At 49.0% G+C, this 20,032-nt stretch overlaps 2 protein-coding genes across 4 annotated transcripts in view; one reads left to right on the forward strand and one right to left on the reverse strand.

The window, feature by feature from the left end:
• LOC140428727 (tripartite motif-containing protein 16-like) overlaps nucleotides 1-20,032 on the forward strand; it is a 91,018-nt gene that overhangs the window by 30,326 nt on the left and 40,660 nt on the right. For all 3 annotated transcript variants that reach the window (XM_072515451.1, XM_072515455.1, XM_072515456.1), the window contains one exon: nucleotides 8,854-9,025. In XM_072515451.1, coding sequence (XP_072371552.1) covers nucleotides 8,854-9,025 — 172 coding nt within the window. The remainder of the gene's footprint in view (nucleotides 1-8,853; nucleotides 9,026-20,032) is intronic.
• The window catches only part of LOC140428699 (uncharacterized), a 63,441-nt gene continuing 61,382 nt past the window's right edge, over nucleotides 17,974-20,032 (reverse strand). The window contains exon 2 of the mRNA XM_072515444.1: nucleotides 17,974-18,676. The gene's annotated coding sequence lies outside the window, so the exon portion shown is untranslated. The remainder of the gene's footprint in view (nucleotides 18,677-20,032) is intronic.

Genomic DNA, 20,032 nt, shown 5'->3' on the forward strand with positions numbered 1-20,032 from the left:
CTCCTCACCTCCCCTCCTCCTCACTCCCCTACCGCCTCACTCTCTCCTTCACCCCTTCTCGCTCCCGCCTCCCTCACGTCTCACTCCCTTCCACCTCATCCCCTCCTCCTCTCCTCCTCACTCCCTCCACACTCACTCCCTCACCGCCTCCCCCACCTCACCCCCTTCTCCTTTCCTCCTTCCTTTCCCCCTTCCTCCTCACTCCCTCCTCCCTCACTCCCTACTTCCTCACGCCCCCCACCCCCCCAGCACTCACACCCCCCCTCCTCACTCCCTCCTCCCCCACCTCTCCTCCTCACTGGCCTCCTCCCACACCCCCTCCTCCTTCACACCCTCGCTCTGCACCCGCTCTTCTCTGTTCCCGCCTCCGTCGCACCCTCCGTACTGACCCTCTGACAGTGTGGCACTCCCTCAGTACTGACCCTCTGACAGTGCGGCACTCCCTCAGTACTGACCCTCTGACAGTGCAGCACTCCTTCAGTACTGACCCTCTGACAGTGCGGCACACCCTCAGTACTGACCCTCTGACAGTGCAGCCCTCCCTCAGTACTGACCCTCTGACAGTGCAGCACCCCCTCAGTACTGACCCTCTAACAGTGCAGCACTCCCTCAGTACTGACCCTCTGACAGTGCGGCACTCCCTCAGTACTGACCCTCTGACAGTGCGGCTCTCCCTCAGTACTGACCCTCTGACAGTGCGGCACTCCCTCAGTACTGACCCTCTGACAGTGCGGCACTCCCTCAGTACTGACCCTCTGACAGTGCGGCACTCCCTCAGTACTGACCCTCTGACAGTGCAGCACTCCCTCAGTACTGATCCTCTGACAGTGCAGCACTCCCTCAATACTGACCCTCTGACAGTGCAGCACTCCCTCAGTACTGACCCTCCGACAGTGCAGCACTCCCTCAGTACTGACCCTCTGACAGTGCAGCACTCCCTCAATACTGACCCTCTGACAGTGCAGCACTCCCTCAGTACTGACCCTCTGACAGTGCAGCACTCCCTCAGTACTGATACTCTGACAGTGCAGCACTCCCTTCGTACTGACCCTCTGACAGTGCGGCACTCCCTCAGTACTGACCCTCTGACAGTGCGGCACTCCCTCAGTACTGACCCTCTGACAGTGCGGCACTCCCTCAGTACTGACCCTCTGACAGTGCAGCACTCCCTCAGTACTGACCCTCTGACAGTGCGGCACTCCCTCAGTACTGACTCTCTGACAGTGCGGCACTCCATCAGTACTGACCCTCTGACAGTGCGGCACTCCCTCAGTACTGACCCTCTGACAGTGCGGCACTCCCTCAGTACTGACCCTCTGACAGTGCAGCACTGCCTCAGTACTGACCCTCTGACAGTGCGGCACTCCCTCAGTACTGACCCTCTGACAGTGCGGCACTCCCTCAGTACTGACCCTCTGACAGTGCAGCACTGCCTCAGTACTGACCCTCTGAAAGTGCAGCACTCCCTCAGTACTGACCCTCTGACAGTGCGGCACTCCCTCAGTACTGACCCTCTGACAGTGCAGCACTCCTTCAGTACTGACCCTCTGACAGTGCGGCACACCCTCAGTACTGACCCTCTGACAGTGCAGCCCTCCCTCAGTACTGACCCTCTGACAGTGCAGCACCCCCTCAGTACTGACCCTCTAACAGTGCAGCACTCCCTCAGTACTGACCCTCTGACAGTGCGGCACTCCCTCAGTACTGACCCTCTGACAGTGCGGCTCTCCCTCAGTACTGACCCTCTGACAGTGCGGCACTCCCTCAGTACTGACCCTCTGACAGTGCGGCACTCCCTCAGTACTGACCCTCTGACAGTGCGGCACTCCCTCAGTACTGACCCTCTGACAGTGCAGCACTCCCTCAATACTGACCCTCTGACAGTGCAGCACTCCCTCAGTACTGACCCTCCGACAGTGCAGCACTCCCTCAGTACTGACCCTCTGACAGTGCAGCACTCCCTCAATACTGACCCTCTGACAGTGCAGCACTCCCTCAGTACTGACCCTCTGACAGTGCAGCACTCCCTCAGTACTGACCCTCTGACAGTACGGTACTCCCTCAGTACTGACCCTCTGACAGTGCGGCACTCCCTCAGTACTGACCCTCTGACAGTGCAGCACTCCCTCAATACTGACCCTCTGACAGTGCAGCGCTCCCTCAGTACTGACCCTCTGACAGTGCAGCACTCCCTCAGTACTGACCCTCTGACAGTGCAGTGTGTCAATATGCGTGTCTAAAATGTGGTCACAAATCTCTGCGTTGACCTCAACCCAAGATCTTTTGACTGAATCGAGTGAACTGGTGATTCGCTGTGTTTCTGTTGGATGAAACATAGAAAATAGAAGCAGGAGGAGGCCATTCGGCCCTTCGAGCCTACTCCGCCATTCATTATGATCATGGCTGATCATCAAGTTCAATACCCTGATCCCGCCTCCCCCCCCCATATCCCTCGATCCCTTTAGCCCCAGGACAAAATCTAATTCCTTCTTGAAATTACACAATATTTTGGACTCAACTGCTTTCTGTGGGAGCGAATTCCACAGATTCACCGCTCACTGGGTGAAGAAAATTCCCCTCACCTCAGTCCTAAAAGGTTTATCCCTGACCCTCAAACTATGACCCCTAGTTCTGGACTCCCCCACCATCGGGAACATTCCTTCTGAATCTATCCTGTCTAATCCTTCCTCAGATAAGGACACCCAAACTGCTCGCAATACTCCAGGTGTGGCCTCACCAATGCCCGATACAATTGCAGTAAAACATCTCTATTCCACGACTCAAATCCTCTCGCAATGAAGGCCAACATACCATTAGCCTTCTTCACTGCCGGCTGTACCTGCGCGGTTACTTTCAGCGACTGATGCACGAGGACACCAAGGTCTCGCTGAATATCCACCTCTCTCAATTTACACCCATTCAAACAATAATCTGCCTTCCTGTTTGCGCTACTGATACGGATAACCTCACATTTATCCACATTATCCTGCTTCTGCCAAGCATGTGCCCCCTCACTCAGCCTGTCCAAATCCCGCTGAAGCATCTCTGTATCCTCCTCACAGCTCACCCTCCCACCCAACTTTATATCATCTGCAAATTTGGAGATAATACATTTAGTTCCCTCGTCCAAATCATTAAATAATGTGAACAGTTGGGGTCCTGGCACAGATCCCTGCGGTACCCCACTAGTCACTGTCTGCCAATCGGAAAAAGACCCATTTATTCCAACTTTTTGCTTCCTGTCTGCTAACCAGCTTTCTATTCATCTCAAGGCACTACCCCTAATGCCATGCGCTTTAACTTTCCACATTAATCTGCTCTGTGAAACCTTATTGAAAGCCTTCTGAAAGTTTAAATAAACCATAGCTACCAGGTGCCCCTGGTCAACTCTACTAGTTACATCTTCAAAGAATTCCAATAGATTTGTCAAGCATGATATTCCTTCGGGCAGCACGGTGGCGCAGTGGTTAGCACTGCTGCCTCACGGCGCCTAGGTCCCAAGTTCGATCCCGGCTCTGGGTCACTGTCCGTGTGGAGTTTGCACATTCTCCCCGTGTTTGCGTGGGTTTCGCCCCCACAACCCAAAGATGTGCAGGGTAGGTGGATTGGCCACGCTAAATTGCCCCTTAATTGGAAAAAATGAATTGGGTACTCTAATTCTTTTTTAAAAGCATGATTTCCCTTTTATAAATCCATGCTGACTTTGTGTGATTACACCACTGCTTTCCAAATACTGTGCTATGAAATCCTTGATCATGGACTCCAGCAACTTCCCTCGTACCGACGTTAGGCTCACTGGTCTGTAGTTCCCCGTTTTCCCTCTCCGTCCCTTTTTGAATAGCGGAGTTACATTCACTGCCTGCCAATCTGTAGCAACAACAGAGCCCAAATAATTTTGAAAAATGACCACCAATGGATCTATTATTTCTAGTGTCACTTCCTGAAGGACTCTGGGATGAAGATTATAGAGGTTTGACCGCCTTCAATCCCATTAATTTCCCCAAAACCATTTCTTTACTGATATTAATTTCTATCAGCTCCTCACTGAAATGTCTTCCTTTGTGAAGACAGGAGCAAAGTTTGAATTTAGTTCCTCAGCCATTTCTTTGTTCCCTGTTATGAATTCCCCAGTTTCTGACTGTAAGGGGCCGACATTAGTTTTTATCAATCTTTTACTCTTTACATACCTATAGAAACTTTTACAATTAGTTTTTACGGTCCCCACTAGTTTACTTTCAAATTGTATTTTCCCCTTCTTAATCCATCCCTTGGTCTGCCTTTTGCTGAATTTTAAACTGTTCCCAACCCTCAGGTCTATTGCTTTTTCTTGCTAATTTGTATACCTCTTCTTTGAATCTAATACTATCTCTAATTTCCCTCGTAAGCCTTAGTTTGGCCACAGTTCCCTTTCTACTGTTGCGCCCCTTAGGAATAAACAACTATTGGAGTTCACCTATTCGTTCCTTGAACACCTGCCATTGCCTGTCCGCTGTCCTTCCTTTCAGTAATGTTTCCCAGTCCGTCATAGCCAGCTCATGCCTCAGACCATCATAGTTACCTTTACTGAGGTTCGGGAAAGAAAGGAATGAGGAATTGGAGCTGATTCGTCATCAGCTCGACCAACGGGAGTTAGAACCATAGAAAAGTTACAACACAGAATGAGGCCATTCAATTCCTCTTGTCCGTGCTGTTGACGGCTCTTCGTCAGGTCGACCAGTACAAGCTGATATTTCCTCAGCAGGTCGACCAGTAGGAGCTTCATTTGATTTCGGACCATTGACTCCACTCAGCAGAATTTGTGTACATTTTTCACTTCTGTCTTGTTGAGGAACCAGAATTTGCTTACAACATAGAAGGCCATTCAGCCTCTCTAATCTATGCTTCCCCCCCCTCCCCCCCCTACAGAGCAGCCAGCTCAGTGCCCCTCGCCCGTGACGCTGCAAATATATTTCCTGTATATATTGAGTTGTAATGAATGCTGCGTGAGTTTGACCAACCTGACCTGTTGCCAGTGTTGGTTTAGATTTCTCAAGATCATCAAATCAGGTCGGGTGCTCTTTCAGAGGGGTGGTTGCAGACTCGATGGGCCGAATGGCCTTCTTCTGCACTGTCGAGATTCTACGACAATATCTCTGCAGCGTTTGGGAAGAGGTTTGAACAACTGGTCTGGGTGAAGCTGCCGTGAAGCTTTAAAATCTGCCTGGTCAGTTAACAGGAAGCAGAAGTCTGACTTTGCTCGATGAATAAATTAGGGGGAATAGGCCGTGGCGTCGAAGGGAACTGAAAGTTGAAGCCGGGGCATTTCTGGATTAAATGAAAGAGACGTTTATTAAATGAAAGAGACAAAAGGGCAGCACGGTAGCACAGTGGTTAGCACAATTGCTTCACAGCTCCAGGGTCCCAGGTTCGATTCCGGCTTGGGTCACTGTCTGCGCGGAGTCTGCACGTCCTCCCCGTGTCTGCGTGGGTTTCCTCCGGATGCTCCGGTTTCCTCCCACAGTCCAAAGATGTGCAGGTTAGGTGGATTGGCCGTGATAAATTGCCCTTAGTGTCCAAAATTGCCTTTAGTGTTGGGTGGGGTTCTGGGGATAGGATGGAGGTGTTGCCCTTGGGTAGGGGGCTCTTTCCAAGAGCCGGTGCAGACTTGATGGGCCGAATGGCCTCCTTCTGCACTGTAAATTCTATGAATTCTATGACGTGTTGTCGCAGGTGGAGTTTGATGTGGGAAAACGTGAAGTCACTTAGGGCCGAAAGTCAATCTTGGCGTTTTCTAAATGGTGACAAACTGTGGGGGAGCAGCGAAACTGGCCTTTATCTCAATGCTGTGAATGAGCCCCCGAGGAGTGAGGCTGTGTCTCAGGTCTCCGGTCAATCCCATCGAAACAAACTGGGTTCAGGGCTCTGCAACGCGAGAAGGAATAAAACTAGAAACTGCTGGAAACCCTCACGACATCAGCCAGTGCTGGCGGAGCACATCTGGAAGGTTATATATTCCCCATTGAGTGGAAACAGTTCAGATTCACCAGGATGAATTCAGGACTAAATTACGATGAGAGGTTGCAAGGACCAGGCGTCTGTTCCTTTGAATATAGAAAATGAAGGGTGATGTTATTGATTGTAAGGCGATTGAAGGATTTGAATGGAAAGGGCACGTGTTCAAATTAAACCCTGGATAGATGGAGCTGATGGGACTGGATTCCCCGTCTCGGCCGGATGCTCCGTTTCGTTGGCCGGTCAATGGGGTTTCCCATTGTGGGGCAGCCCCGCGCCGTCGGGAAACTCCCCGGGCTGCCGGCAAAACGGAGCATCCGGCCGGGACGGAGAATCCAGCCCCGCGACTTTCTTCACAAAGAGTTGTGTGAATCTGCAACGTACCTCCCCCAAAAGCAGCGGATGCTGGAGTTTACTGAAAACCTCAAAACTGACATCAAGTTTTGTTGTGCAAGGGGAAGTTGAAGGACACAGGAAATGGAATGCAGATAAAGATAGAGAATGATCGAACAGAACAGCAGAGTGAACTCGAGATGACTGCTTGCCTCTTTTTAAATGATTAAACTCTAATTGTGCAACATGACAGGGTTACCGTCCGTGTGGAGTTTGCACATTCTCCCCGCGTCTGCGTGGGTCTCACCCCCACAACCCAAAGATGCTCAGGGTGGGTGGATTAGCCACGCTAAATTGCCCCTTAATTGGAAAAACATTAAATAAAGATGATAGGGTGACCATTGACCTGAAACTGAACTGGACTCGCCACATTAATACTGGAACTAACAGGGCAGGTCAGAGGTTAGGAATCCTACGTCGAGTAACTCATCACCTGACCCCCAAAAGCCTGTCCACCATCACGGGTCAGGAGTGAGCGGCACGGTAGCACAGTGGTTAGCACTGTTGCTTCACAGCGCCAGGGTCCCGGGTTCGATTCCCAGCTTGGGTCACTCTCTGTGCGGATTTCTCCCCGTGTGTGCGTGGGTTTCCTCGGGGTGCTCCGGCTTCCTCTCACATGTCCCGGAAGTCGCGCTGTTAGGTAGTTTGGACATTCTGAATTCTCCCTCTGTGTACCCGAACAGGCGCCGGAATGTGGCGGCTTGGGGCTTTTCACAGTAACTTCATTGCAGTGTTAATGTAAGCCCACTTGTGACAATCAAGATTACTATTATTATTAATAGAATACTCTCCACCTGCCTGGATGAGTGCAGCTCCAACAACACTCAAGAAGCTCAAGACCATCCAGGACAAAGCAGCCCGCTTGATTGCTCCCCTTCCACAGATATTCAAACCCTCCGCCACCGACGCACAGTGACAGCCGTGTGTACCATTTACAAGATGCACTGCAGTAACTCACCACGGTTCCTCAGACAGCACCTTCCAAACCCACGACCACGACCATTTACCACCTGGAGGTTCCCCTTCAAATCACTCAGCACCCTGACTTGGTAATATATTGCTGTTCCTTTACATTCAGTCAAAATGCTGGAAATCCCTCCCTAACAGCACAGTGGGTGTACCTACAATTCCGGGACTGCCGCGGTTCAAGAAGGCAGTTTACCAATTCGGGATGGACAATGAATGCTGGCCGAGCCAGAAATGTTCTCATCCTGTAAATTAAGTTCAAAAAATGAATGACCTCATCATAATCACAGCCCTCGGTAACAGCGATCATAACACGATTGAATTTGACATTCAGCTTGAGGGACAGAATGATGGGTCTAAGACTAGTATTTTAAACATTAAAAAGGACCGTGAATAAGGCATGAATGTACAGCTCGCTAAAGTGAACTGGAAGTGAAATTAGGTTAAGGTCAATAGAGAGGCAGTGGCGGACATTGAAGGGGATATTTCAGAACAGGCAGGATCGATCCAACGGTTAGCAAGATAGTATCAAACTTCACGAAATAATATATAACTGTACAAAGATCGGTCGGAGGCCAGAAGATTGGACAGCAAATAAAGGGAGAAGCTCTAAAGGAGGTGCAGGAACAGACAGATCGAGGTGTATATGTACAGAGTTGTTGAAAGTGACAGGCCATCTTGAGAGAGCAATTAATGCAGGTGCTATCCTCAGCTGTATTAATAGGGCAGCGAGTACAAGAGGAAGAAGGTGAGGGTGAATGTGTCTCAGACACTAGTTGTGCCTCACCTGGAGACTGTGTCCAGTTCTGGGCACCAGCCTGAGGAAGGATGTGAAGACATTGGAGAGAGAACAGAGGAGATTCACCAGAATGATCCCAGGATAAAGAGCTGTAGCTATGAGGATAGATTGGAGAGGTTGGGACTGTTTTCTTGGAGAGAAGACGTCTGAGAGGAGGCTTGATAGAGGGGTTCAGGATTCTGAGGGGCGTGGCCAGGGTAGTCAGTGAGACACTGTTCCCTTCCGAGAGAGCTCAAAGAACCAGACTCAAAATAACAGGCAAAGGGAGTCACAGCGACGTGAGGAAAGTTCTATTACCCAGAGGGCGAGTGGAGTCTGGAATGAACTCAAAAGCGTGCTGGAAGCAGCTTGATCGAGGTTTTCAAAATGGGATTGGATCCGGAATGAAAGAATGTGCAAGGTTACAAGGCTAAGACTGGAGAGGGTTGCACGGTAGAATTAACTTTCAGTGAGCCAGATTCGATGGGCTGAATGGCCAGATTCTGCTCTGTAAAGATTCTGCGATTCTGTGAAATATTTACCGCAAAAGTCAGGTGGCCTGAGGCGGGAATGATGATCCTAAACAGAGTTGTGAGAAGCACTTAGTGCTGTGTTCATTCACTCAGTACTGGGGCTCAATCAGATGTCATTTTACTGGTGATCTTCATTCCATCATGGCACTCTGACTAGTGACACGCCTGCCTTGTCTCCTTCTGTCTCCTCAGGGATGCCAGACATTGAAGAAGACACCAGACTGTCTCCCGTGTCCAGCCGCTCAGTCAGACGTCACAGACCGCCTGAAAAACCTGAGGCCAGCAACAAGAGAATTGTCAGACCTGCTGAAAAAACATCTGGAGGCCTTCACCCAGGTTCACTTAGTGGTCAGTACGTCCACAGGTCAGTACCTCCACCGGTCAGTACCCCCACCGGTCAGTACCCCCACCGGTCAGTACCCCCACGAGTCAGTGCCCCCACCGGCCAATACCCCCACCGGTCAGCAACCCAACCGGTCAATGCGTCCAGTGGTCAGTGCCCTCACAGGTCAATACCCTCACCGGTCAGTGCCAATCAACTAGGCCTCAATCGTAAAGAACGGTGTTCATCTCTTTCTTGGCTGTCCGGTTTTCCAGACTCCCTGTGTTTTATAAGTAAGGAAGCACAAAGAGAGTAGCTCCTCACTGAGCTCTTCACTGAGCTCCTCACCGAGAGCAGCTTCTCACCGAGAGCAGCTCCTCACCGAGCTCCTCACCGAGAGCAGCTCCTCGCTGAGCTCCTCACCGACCCCTCACCGAGAACAGCTCTTCACCGAGAGCAGCTCCTCACCAAGCTCCTCACTGAGCTCCTCACCGAGAGCAGCTCCTCACCGAGCTCCTCACCGAGAGCAGCTCCTCACCGAGCTCCTCACTGAGCTCCTCACCGAGAGCAGCTCCTCACCGAGCTCCTCACCGAGAGCAGCTCCTCGCCGAGCTCCTCACCGACCCCTCACCGAGAACAGCTCCTCACCGAGAGCAGCTCCTCACCGAGCTCCTCACCGAGAGCAGCTCCTCACCGAGCTCCTCACCGAGAGCAGCTCCTCGCCGAGCTCCTCACCGACCCCTCACCGAGAACAGCTCCTCACCGAGAACAGCTCCTCACCGAGAGCAGCTCCTCACCGAGCTCCTCACTGAGCTCCTCACCGAGAGCAGCTCCTTGCCGAGCTCCTCACCGACCCCTCACCGAGAACAGCTCCTCACCGAGAACAGCTCCTCACCGAGAGCAGCTCCTCACCGAGCTCCTCACTGAGCTCCTCACCGAGAGCAGCTCCTCACCGAGCTCCTCACCGAGAGCAGCTCCTCGCCGAGCTCCTCACCGACCCCTCACCTAGAACAGCTCCTCACCGAGAGCAGCTCCTCACCGAGCTCCTCACCGAGAGCAGCTCCTCACCGAGCTCCTCACCGAGAGCAGCTCCTCGCCGAGCTCCTCACCGACCCCTCACCGAGAACAGCTCCTCACCAAGAGCAGCTCCTCACCGAGCTCCTCACTGAGCTCCTCACCGAGAGCAGCGCCTCACCGAGCTCCTCACCGAGAGCAGCTCCTCGCCGAGCTCCTCACCGAGCCCTCACCGAGAACAGCTCTTCACCGAGAGCAGATCCTCACCGAGAGCAGCTCCTCGCCGAGCTCCTCACCGACCCCTCACCGAGAACAGCTCTTCACCGAGAGCAGATCCTCACCGAGAGCAGCTCCTCACCGAGCTCTTCACTGAGCGCAGCTCCTCACCGAGAGCAGCTCCTCGCCGAGCTCTTCACTGAGCGCAGCTCCTCACCGAGAGCAGCTCCTCGCCGAGCTCTTCACCGAGAGCAGCTCCTCACCGAGCACCGTCAACGAGCTCCTCACCGAGCACCGTCACCGAGCTCCTCACCGAGCACCGTCACCGAGCGTAGGTATCAGTGTGGTCGCCGTGGGAATGTGTTGCGTGTGGGAGTTCGGTGCTGTGAGAGATGCTGCTGAGTGATTGGTTGATCAGTATTTTTCTCTCTTCCCTTTCCAAATTTGAGCAATTTATCAACAATTATAGATTTTATTCGTACTAGTCATCTTTAATAGCAGCTGTAAAGCTCTGTGGGAATAATATTTATTGATTGTGAAATAATTAAGAATACAATGATTCATTGATTTATTAATTAAACACAATGAAGATGACAGGTCATGTGATGTATTGTGACTGACGAATGTGGAAGTTGATGGACACGAGTGCGATCTATGGAAAAGACGTCCGCTGAAAGCGGCTCGACAAGGTTCGGCTCCGAGTCATTGAGGTGGAGGCTGAACTGCAGACAGTGCAATGCATCATGGAGCAGGAAAGTTACGTGGGTTCTTTATTCCAGGAGATGGTCACAACCCTCAAATTAGTGTCTCCTGATTTGGTCAGTGGCCAGGGCCGGGATGGTACGACTGCGAGTGAGGCAGGCAGGAGGATCGAGAACGTGGGCGTGGAGCAGCCTCAGCCCTTGCCCGTGTCCCATAAATTCAAAGTTGGTGCATCTTGTGGGGCCAAAAGCGGGGGCTGAGCAGACTGATGTTGGCACTGTGGTACAAATAGTCACCAATCAGGGGGATTTAATGGGAATGTGGTATGGGGCCGTATAATCAGCGGCATTGACACAGTTCTCTGCAGACATGAGACTGAGTTCAGACGGCTGTGTTGCCTCCGAGTGCCGGGATTCAGGACATCTGCCCAGAGCGGGAGAGGAACTTGCAGTGGGAGGGGGAGTATCCAGTTACCCTGGCCCATGTAGATACCAACGACATAGGTAGAATTAGGAAAGAGGTTCTGCTTGGGGATTACGGGCAACTAGGGGCTGAATGAAAATCTTTGGGTTGCTACTAGAGTTTCACGACTCAGACTGAATCAAAAATGTACCACCCGTTTAGAGAGAACTTGGCCACGCCCAACCTGGAGGATGAGTGCTGATGGGCCTTGAGATTCAGGTTTGAACGTACGATGGTTGATCCTGGATTATCAGTGATCAAGTCTCAGTGCTCCTATATTACATACGATTTTAGTTAAATAATCCTTCCAGCTTCAGACATCATTTGAACCGATAGAGAAAGAGAGAGCCTTGTCCCGGTCTTCCACAACAAAGGTATTGTCAGTGAAATGCCCTCCTGGAGGTCACCGTTCTGCCTGTTCCCATTAAATCCATTTTGCAAAGAGCTGAAGTTTTCTTGTTAGATTCCATGATGTTAAGCATTGTCCTCTTTACCCATCATGCCTTACAGCTAGTGGCGGCCACCTTTCCCACTCAGCACTCCCTCCTGATGATCCATTGAATTGCACCAAGTGGATCACAATGAAACTTAATCAGCTCTCTCCATCCGGCAGACAGCAAAGCCCAAGCCATGTTTCAACTAATTATAACTACTTAAAGCAAATATATTAATGTATATATAAATATATATATATAATTATTCATTGGCATATCATGTTCCCGTTTTTGCAGAAACAACTCCCTCTGTAATTTCTTGTCCATCTGAACTTTCCAGCGCTTTAACATAATTATAAATGGCGGTGGTGCAGCGGTTAGCACTGCTGCCAAACGAGGCTGAGGAGCCAGGGTCGATCCCAGCCCCATAAGACAAAGGGGCAGAATTAGGCCACTCAGATCATTGAGTCTGCTCCGTCTGGCCATGTGGATTTTGCACATTCTCCCCGTGTCCAAATGGGTCTTGGGGTGGTCTTTGTGTTGCTTAATTCAGGATGGTTGGCGTAGTGTTGACAAAGACCACAAAATAGCTTTGACTTGAACAAAGCTATCAATTTATTAACACTACTAATTTGGATTCGACACGTACTCCTAAATACACAGTTAAAAATTAACATATGATCTATACTCACCTACAACTAATCTCTACACTATTATAAACTATGATCTGCTCTTACACTATCTTTCCTTCAGTTTGTGCTCTAGCTAACTCCTTCACGGTAGCCTTGTGGATAGCACAATTGCTTCACAGCTCCAGGGACCCAGGTTCGATTCCCGGCTTGGGTCACTGTCTGTGCGGAGTCTGCACATCCTCCCCGTGTGTGCGTGGGTTTCTTCCGGGTGCTCCGGTTTCCTCCCACAGTCCAAAGATGTGCAGGTTAGGTGGATTGGCCATGATCAATTGCCCTTAGTGTCCAAAATTGCCCTTAGTGTTGGGTGGGGTTACTGGGTTATGGGGATAGGGTGGAGGTGTTGACCTTGGGTAGGGTGCTCTTTCCAAGAGCCGGTGCAGACTTGATGGGCTGAATGGCCTCCTTCTGCACTGTAAATTCTATGACTTCTTCCCCCACAAGGCTTAGCATCAATGTCATATATAATTGTAACTCTAGCTCCCTCTAGTGGCTGATCTAGACATTTCATTAACCCTTGCAGTACTTACATTTATGATAATACCACAGGTCTCACCCCCACAACCCTAAGATGTGCGGGCTAGGTGGGTTGGCCACGCTAAATTGCCCTTTAATTAGAAAAGAACTGGCAATCTAAATTTATAAAATACCACAAAATTTCGATACAATAAAATTGAAGCACGGTTATTATTACTAAATGCGATATATAATTGGTTGCCAGGTGTACAGCTGTATATGTGTTACCCAGTTCCACATATCCCACCAGCTAGTTTCCTTACTTTCTTTGTCGGTTTTGATTACACTTACTTCTTGTAACACTTCCTGATTTGTCATATGAGCAGATTTAAGGAGCTTTATAATATTTCTTGAAGTTGCTGGAAACAGTTGTATATTTGTCACATATTTTCCCAATAACCATTAGATTCAGATGTAATTTCTTCCATGATGTCAATTCAGTCTTGATTTCATTTATGAATATCAACTAACTAACTTTACCAATTCTAGCAGAAACCTGGGCTTGTGTGCAAAATGTGGGCTTCTCAACAGGGCAAATTCTGGTCGCATACCCATGCCTCCTCAGTGCGGTATTCTCCTATACCCACACATTGTCCTCTCAAGTAGCACAGTACTCTACCCACACGTGCAACCCTTATAATCTCTGTTTTAGGCTTCTAACTTCTAGGGTACAAGTTATATTCTCATTTGTTTCAAATCCACACTTTGGTTTGATCAGAGAGACAGATTATAATTTTGCTGGTTTGCTGATATTTGTTCAGCTTCATTCCCGCTAATGTTTTGTTCGATCTCTAGGGGCTTGTGACAGTCATAATACAATTCTCACACTAATTCCAAATTCCTCAGACTATGGTTAATATTTCACATTTAACGGTCTTGTTCAATTCCCACAAATTCACAATTAAACTTTATATAAATTAACATGGACCCAATACATAATCATAATAATCGTTATTGTCAAGAGTAGGCTTACATTAATACTGCAATGAAGTTACTGTGAAAAGCCCCTAGTTGCCAATTCCAGCACCTGTTTGTATACAGAGGGAGAATTCAGAATGTCCAATTCATCTAACAGCACGTCTTTCGGGACTTGTGGGAGGAAAGCGGAGCTCCCGGAGGAAACCCACGCAGACACGGGGAGAATGTGCAGACTCCGCACAGACAGTAACTCAAGCCAGGAACCTGGGACCCTGGCGCTGTGAAGCAACAGTGCTAACCACTGTGCTACCGTGCTGCCGTAGATCAGTTGTCTGCTGAACAGGTTAATTTTCCTACAGAACCTAAAGGGGCGGAGAGTGGGCAGGGACAGCCGGTGGGCCATCGCGTCCCTGCACGCAATTTAAACACTATTTTCTCTTCCTTCAATTTTGCTCGAATTTCATCTTTTTTTTCCAAGTCTTTTCATAATCAATTTTAATTTCCAGTTTTTGCTTCCTGATCAAGTTTACAAGCGATATTTGTGAAACGGCTTTTAACTGACATTTGTTTAGAATGCAGATGTATTGGTAAACTCAAATTGGATTGCTGCTAAAGTCACATTATTTTTCTGTTTTGGGTTAGGGCTGTGACTGTGAATTACTGACTTGAGCTGTGGTTTGAGGTTTGAAAAAATGCTTTCTTTCCCACAGGCGGAATTTACTTTGAACAGAAGTTGACAGCACGTCAAATCGAATGAATTTTAGTTCCCTTTCCAAACGAAGCTATTATTTGCTCCTTCCGACTATCCCCTCAATTGCTGTCATCCGATTTCCACAAATACGGCCAAGACTTTGACCCTAATTCTGGTCTCAATCATTAGCTTTCTCTTTTGGAATCTGGTTCATTGTTTTTACATGTCCTTTCTGTATTTTCACAATGTCAAGCCCGGCTTCATTTGTTTCTTAATTTCCTTTGATATTTTGTTGAAGTTTGTGTTTAATTTCCCTGACGTACTTTCCACTTGCTAAAGCTCTCAATTTTTCATCCAGATTCGGCAAGTTTAAAATGTTAACATTCCTGTCTCGTACATTCCCAGATTCTTGGCCGAACAGCATTTTAGTCTGTCGGTTATATAACCTCTTGATCTGGGCAGCACTTCAATTCGGGAGTGCTAACTTTGCAACATTTAAAAGGACTGGTGCTAATTCACGGTGTACACCATCACGCATTGTTTTTACAATATTCCTCAAAACAAGTTCCATTTTCGGGTCCTGTTCCAGTTCTCTCAGTCTATTATTAATTCTTGTTGTTTCCCCGTCGAGCACAGTTTCAGGCTTTCACAGTTCCTGCTTTGCGAGTCCCGGATATCATGACGTAATTTTCATAGATGGTTATCTCTGTTAATGCTGTGTTTCCACCAGCCTTGACAGTCACCACACTCATAGTCACCAGGTGTGTTTCCCAGCCCATATTTTCGTAACTATAATTGAGATCAAGATAGTAAGAAGTCTGACAACACCAGGTTAAAGTCCAACAGGTTTGTTTCGAATCGCTAGCTTTCGGAGCGCTGCTCCTTCCTCAGGTGAAACAAACCTGTTGGACTTTAACCTGGTGTTGTAAGACTACTTACTGTGCTCACCCCAGTCCAATGCCGGCATCTCCACATCATGGAGATCAAGATAGTATTTGCCCTTATTTACAGGTTGGATCTTGCCAGCCAATCAGACAAAATTTCTTCTTTGCAATGATCTGATTGGATTAATCTTCTCCCCTTCACCCTTCTCGCTGTCTCATCCTGAGGCCATTCTAAGGGTATGAAAGCAGATCTAGCCAAGGTGAACTGGGAAACTCGGGTAAAAGGTGAGGCAGCAGTTGGGGTGGCAGAGTTTTAAGCAGATGCTCAATAACTCACAGCAAATATCGATCCCAGTGGGGAAGAAAGACTCTTTGAGCACGATGCATCTTCAATGGCCGGATAAGGAAGTTAAGATTAATATCAAATGAAAAGTAAGGGCGTGGAATGCCCTGCCTGCAACAGTAGTGGACTCGCCAACACTAAGGGCATTTGAATGGTCATTGGATAGACATATGGACGATAAGGGAATAGTGTAGATGGGCTTTAGAGTGGTTTCACAGGTCGGTGCAACATCGAGGGCCGAAGGGCCTGTACTGAGCTGTAATGTTCTATAAAAGATGCATTGTACAAATCTGCAAAGATTAATGGTAAATCAGAAGATTGTTCAGATTTTAACAGCCAGGAAAGAATGACTAAAATAAATAATAAAAGGGAGAGGAAGAATATGAGAGGGAGCTGTCTTGTAATATAAAAACAGACAATGAGAGTTTCTTCTGATATTTAAATAGGAAATGTTTATGATTCCATTTGATGGCATAACTGGACGGGAAGGTCCCAGAGTGGGACCTTGGCTCACAAGACAATAATAACAAGAATAATTGAGGCATCTTCAATTTACACATAAACTGGGTTCATCTAAATCAGCATTAATGTTGTGGAGGAGGAATTCCTGCGATGTGTACGAGACGGGTTTCTGGAACAGAACATTGAGGAGTCAACTGGTGATCGGGCAATTTGGGATTTAGTGTTGTGTAATGAGAATGTGCTAATTGGTAACCTTGCTGTGAAGGGAAATAGTGACCATAATAAGGTGGCACAGTGGTTAGCACTGCTGTCTCACAGCTCTAGAGACCCAGGTTCAATTCCAGTCTGCACATCCTCCCCGTGTGTGCGTGGGTTTCCTCCGGGTGCCCCGGTTTCCTCCCACAGTCCAAAGATGTACAGGTTAAGAGGATTGGCCACGCAAAATTGTTCCTTAGTGTCCAAAAGGTTAGGTGGGGTAACAGGGATAGGGCAGGGGAGTGGGCCTTGGTGGGGTGCTCTTTCAGAGGGTCTGTACAGACTTGATGGATCGAATGGCCTCCTTCTACACTGTACGAATTCTGTGATTCTAATAATGATAGAATTTGCATTAGGTTTGAATGCAATTTAATCCCTTCTGAAACTGGGGACTGAAATTTGAAGAAAGGAGATGATGAAGTTACAAGGGACAAATTGGTAATGATGGATTGGGAAAATACATGAAAATGAAATGAAAATCGCTTATTGTCACAAGTAGGCTTCAAATGAAGTTACTGTGAAAAGCCCCTAGTCGCCACATTCCGGCACCTGTTCGAGGAGGCTGGTACGGGAATTGAACCGTGCTGCTGGCCTGCCTTGGTCTGCTTTCAAAGCCAGCTATTTAGCCCCGTGCTAAACCAGCCCCGAAACATGAAAGGTTTCGATGGTAGACAGAAAATGGCAAATATTTAACGAAAGCAACAAAACTGTATTCCCCTAAGGCACAAACACCCAAAGGGAAATTAACCATGGTTAAAGATTGCATGAGTTCAAAGGAAGTGGCTCTTTAGGTTGTCAGGAAAAGCTGTAAACCCGAGGATTGGGAGAAATTTAGAATCCAGCAAAGGACGACAAAGAAACTGCTGAAGTAAGGGGGAGGGAATATGATTGCAAGTTAGTGACTGGGCAATAAAAGCTTCTTTAGGTGTGTGAGAAGGAAAAGATCCAGACAACTGTGGGTCTATTGCAGGTGGAGACAGGAACATTTGCAGTTGAGAACAGGGAAATAGTGGAGAAACCAAACAATTGCTTTGTGTCTGTCTTCAGGGAAGAAGATACAGACAATCTCCCAGAAATACTGGGCGACCAAGGCACTGTCGAAACTGAGGAACAAAAAATAAATTAGTATTAATGAAGCTGTTCCTATGTCTGGAGGTGCGGGTCTTCAGGCTTCTGTATCTACTGCCTGATGGAAGGGTCTGGAAGAAGGCAATGCCTGGGTGGGAGGGGTCTCTGACACTGCTGTCTGCCTTCCTGAGGCAGCGGGAGGTGTAGACAGAATCAATGTGGGGGGGGGCAAGCTTGTGTGATGCGTTGGACTGAGTTCACCACACTCTGCAGTGTCAGCTATCTTGGACGGAGCAGTTTCCATACTAGGCTGTGATGCAGCCAGATAGGATGCTCTCTATCGCACATCTGGAGAAGTTTGTGAGAGTTGATGCAGACACGCTGAATTTCTTTAGTTTCCGTAGGAAGTAGAGAAGTTGTTGGGCTTTCTAGACTGTTGCATCAACGTGAGTGGACCAGGACAGACTGTTGGTGATGGTGACCCCCAGGAAATTAAAGCTATCGACCATCTCCACTTCGGAGCGATTGATGCAGACGGGAGTCTGTGTCGTGCTACACTTCCTGAAGTTGATGATCAGTTCCTTGGTCTTTCCAACATTTAGAGAGAGGTTGTGTGGTATTATAGGTATTTCGGTACCTGAGAGGCTGAAGTACGATTGGTAGAACCTATATGCTTGCTATTGGCTAGAGTGTGTAATAGCTCTGCCCTGGTAGGCGGGGTATAAGAACCAGTGCCTTCCCAGCAGCCCTCATTCTGTACCTGAGCTGCTGGGGGAAACATCTCGCTTATTAAAGCCTTCAGTTGGACTACAACCTCGCTTTAGTGGTCATTGATCGTGCATCAGATTCTTTTCGGTGCACCATGCAACCAAGTGACCTATCTCCCTTCTGTAGTCTGATTCGTCGTTGTTTGAGATACGGCCCACCACAGTCGTAACATCTCACAATGAACGTGTCTGGTGCGACTTAGCCTGAAGTGGATGGTATGGTGAGTGCTGTCCATTGGGAGGATCCAGGGGAGGCCACGTGATTCCAATATCTGATTGAACATAAAGGTATTTAAATAGTTGTTGGGTAGTACAGAGTGTTGCTGAAAAGAAAGGCATGTCGAAGATTTTCATCTTCCACTCATCAGAACATTACACAAGAATATCAGAAGAGGGAAAACAACAATTTATATTGTTTGAGAAGAGGATACATGAATAGGATGGGAATAGAGGGATACGGACCCCGGAAGTGTAGAAGATTTTAGTTTAGTCGGGCAGCATGGTCGGCACGGGCTTGGAGGGCCGAAGGGCCTGTTCCTGTGCTGTACATTTCTTTGTTCTTTGTTGATGCTGGTTGGTTGGCCTCCGATTGGCAGAGGCGTTGTCATGGTGAATGCACCAGTTGATTGTGACTGACAGTTAACAGGTAATCAATGATTTTGTTTGGCTGAAGCAGGCACAATGGGCGGGGCCCTCTGTTTCGCCGGCAGCGCACACTCGCGCTCGTGGATTTCCAGGTTTGTGTGTGGGTGCCCACAATGGGAAACCCCATTGGCCGACTGGCGGGACGGAGGATTCCGCTGCCGGTGGGGGCGCACCGCACCAGAAGACGGGTGCGATGGGACGGACAATCCCACCCAGTATGTCTGCATGTTCTTTCTGTCTGCAAAGAGCCTGTGTATTAATAGCTGCAGCTTCGAGGACACAAAAATGCACCACACTGACAATCTTAAATTGGGTGTCGGCGTAATGTTTAGCACAGTGAGGATTATTTCGAAAATGTTGTCTAATCATAGAATCTCATCTAATGTTGGGCCGTGTTTTGCAGTTTGTAAGCGCGGGCTGGTTGGGGGCGGTATCTTGCTCGTTGCGGACAGCAGCTGGGACGTGCTGTTTGATATGATCCACCAGTCTTTGGGACGTATGGCCCACCCACCGAATAGCACACCGCCTCTGAAATTCATTTGTGTGATGGGCAGAACATGGTGTTGGTTTGGAGAATTGAGTGGAGAATGGTTGCCGACACCGGAATCGGGGCAGGCCCGTGTTTCATGCCGGGTTGCGATGCTCCGTATCCTCCAAATCAGCGTCATCGAGACGCGCGCCGCACGCAGGCGCAACCGCATCTCATTATCGGGTCTCCCCGCGATGCTCCGCCTCTGCTGGACCGAGTTCCCGACGGCACGGGCCACGTGGGGGCTCAACAGCCGTGCCGCTGGCGTGGCTGCGGAGAGGTCGTGCGGACAGGGTCCGGCACTGCTGTCCACCACCGACAGCCGTGCCGCTGGACGGGGGGGGGGCTTCCGCCAGGGCTGGGGGGAGTAGTGGGGGGCGGCCAAAAGTTGGGCTGTGGGGTCAGGGTGGGCGGGGACGTGATCCAGCACAACCATCTTTTCGGGCGCGGTCGG

Source organism: Scyliorhinus torazame, chromosome 1, assembly GCF_047496885.1.
Source record: "Scyliorhinus torazame isolate Kashiwa2021f chromosome 1, sScyTor2.1, whole genome shotgun sequence".
In the NCBI taxonomy this organism is placed as follows: Eukaryota; Metazoa; Chordata; class Chondrichthyes; order Carcharhiniformes; family Scyliorhinidae; genus Scyliorhinus; species Scyliorhinus torazame.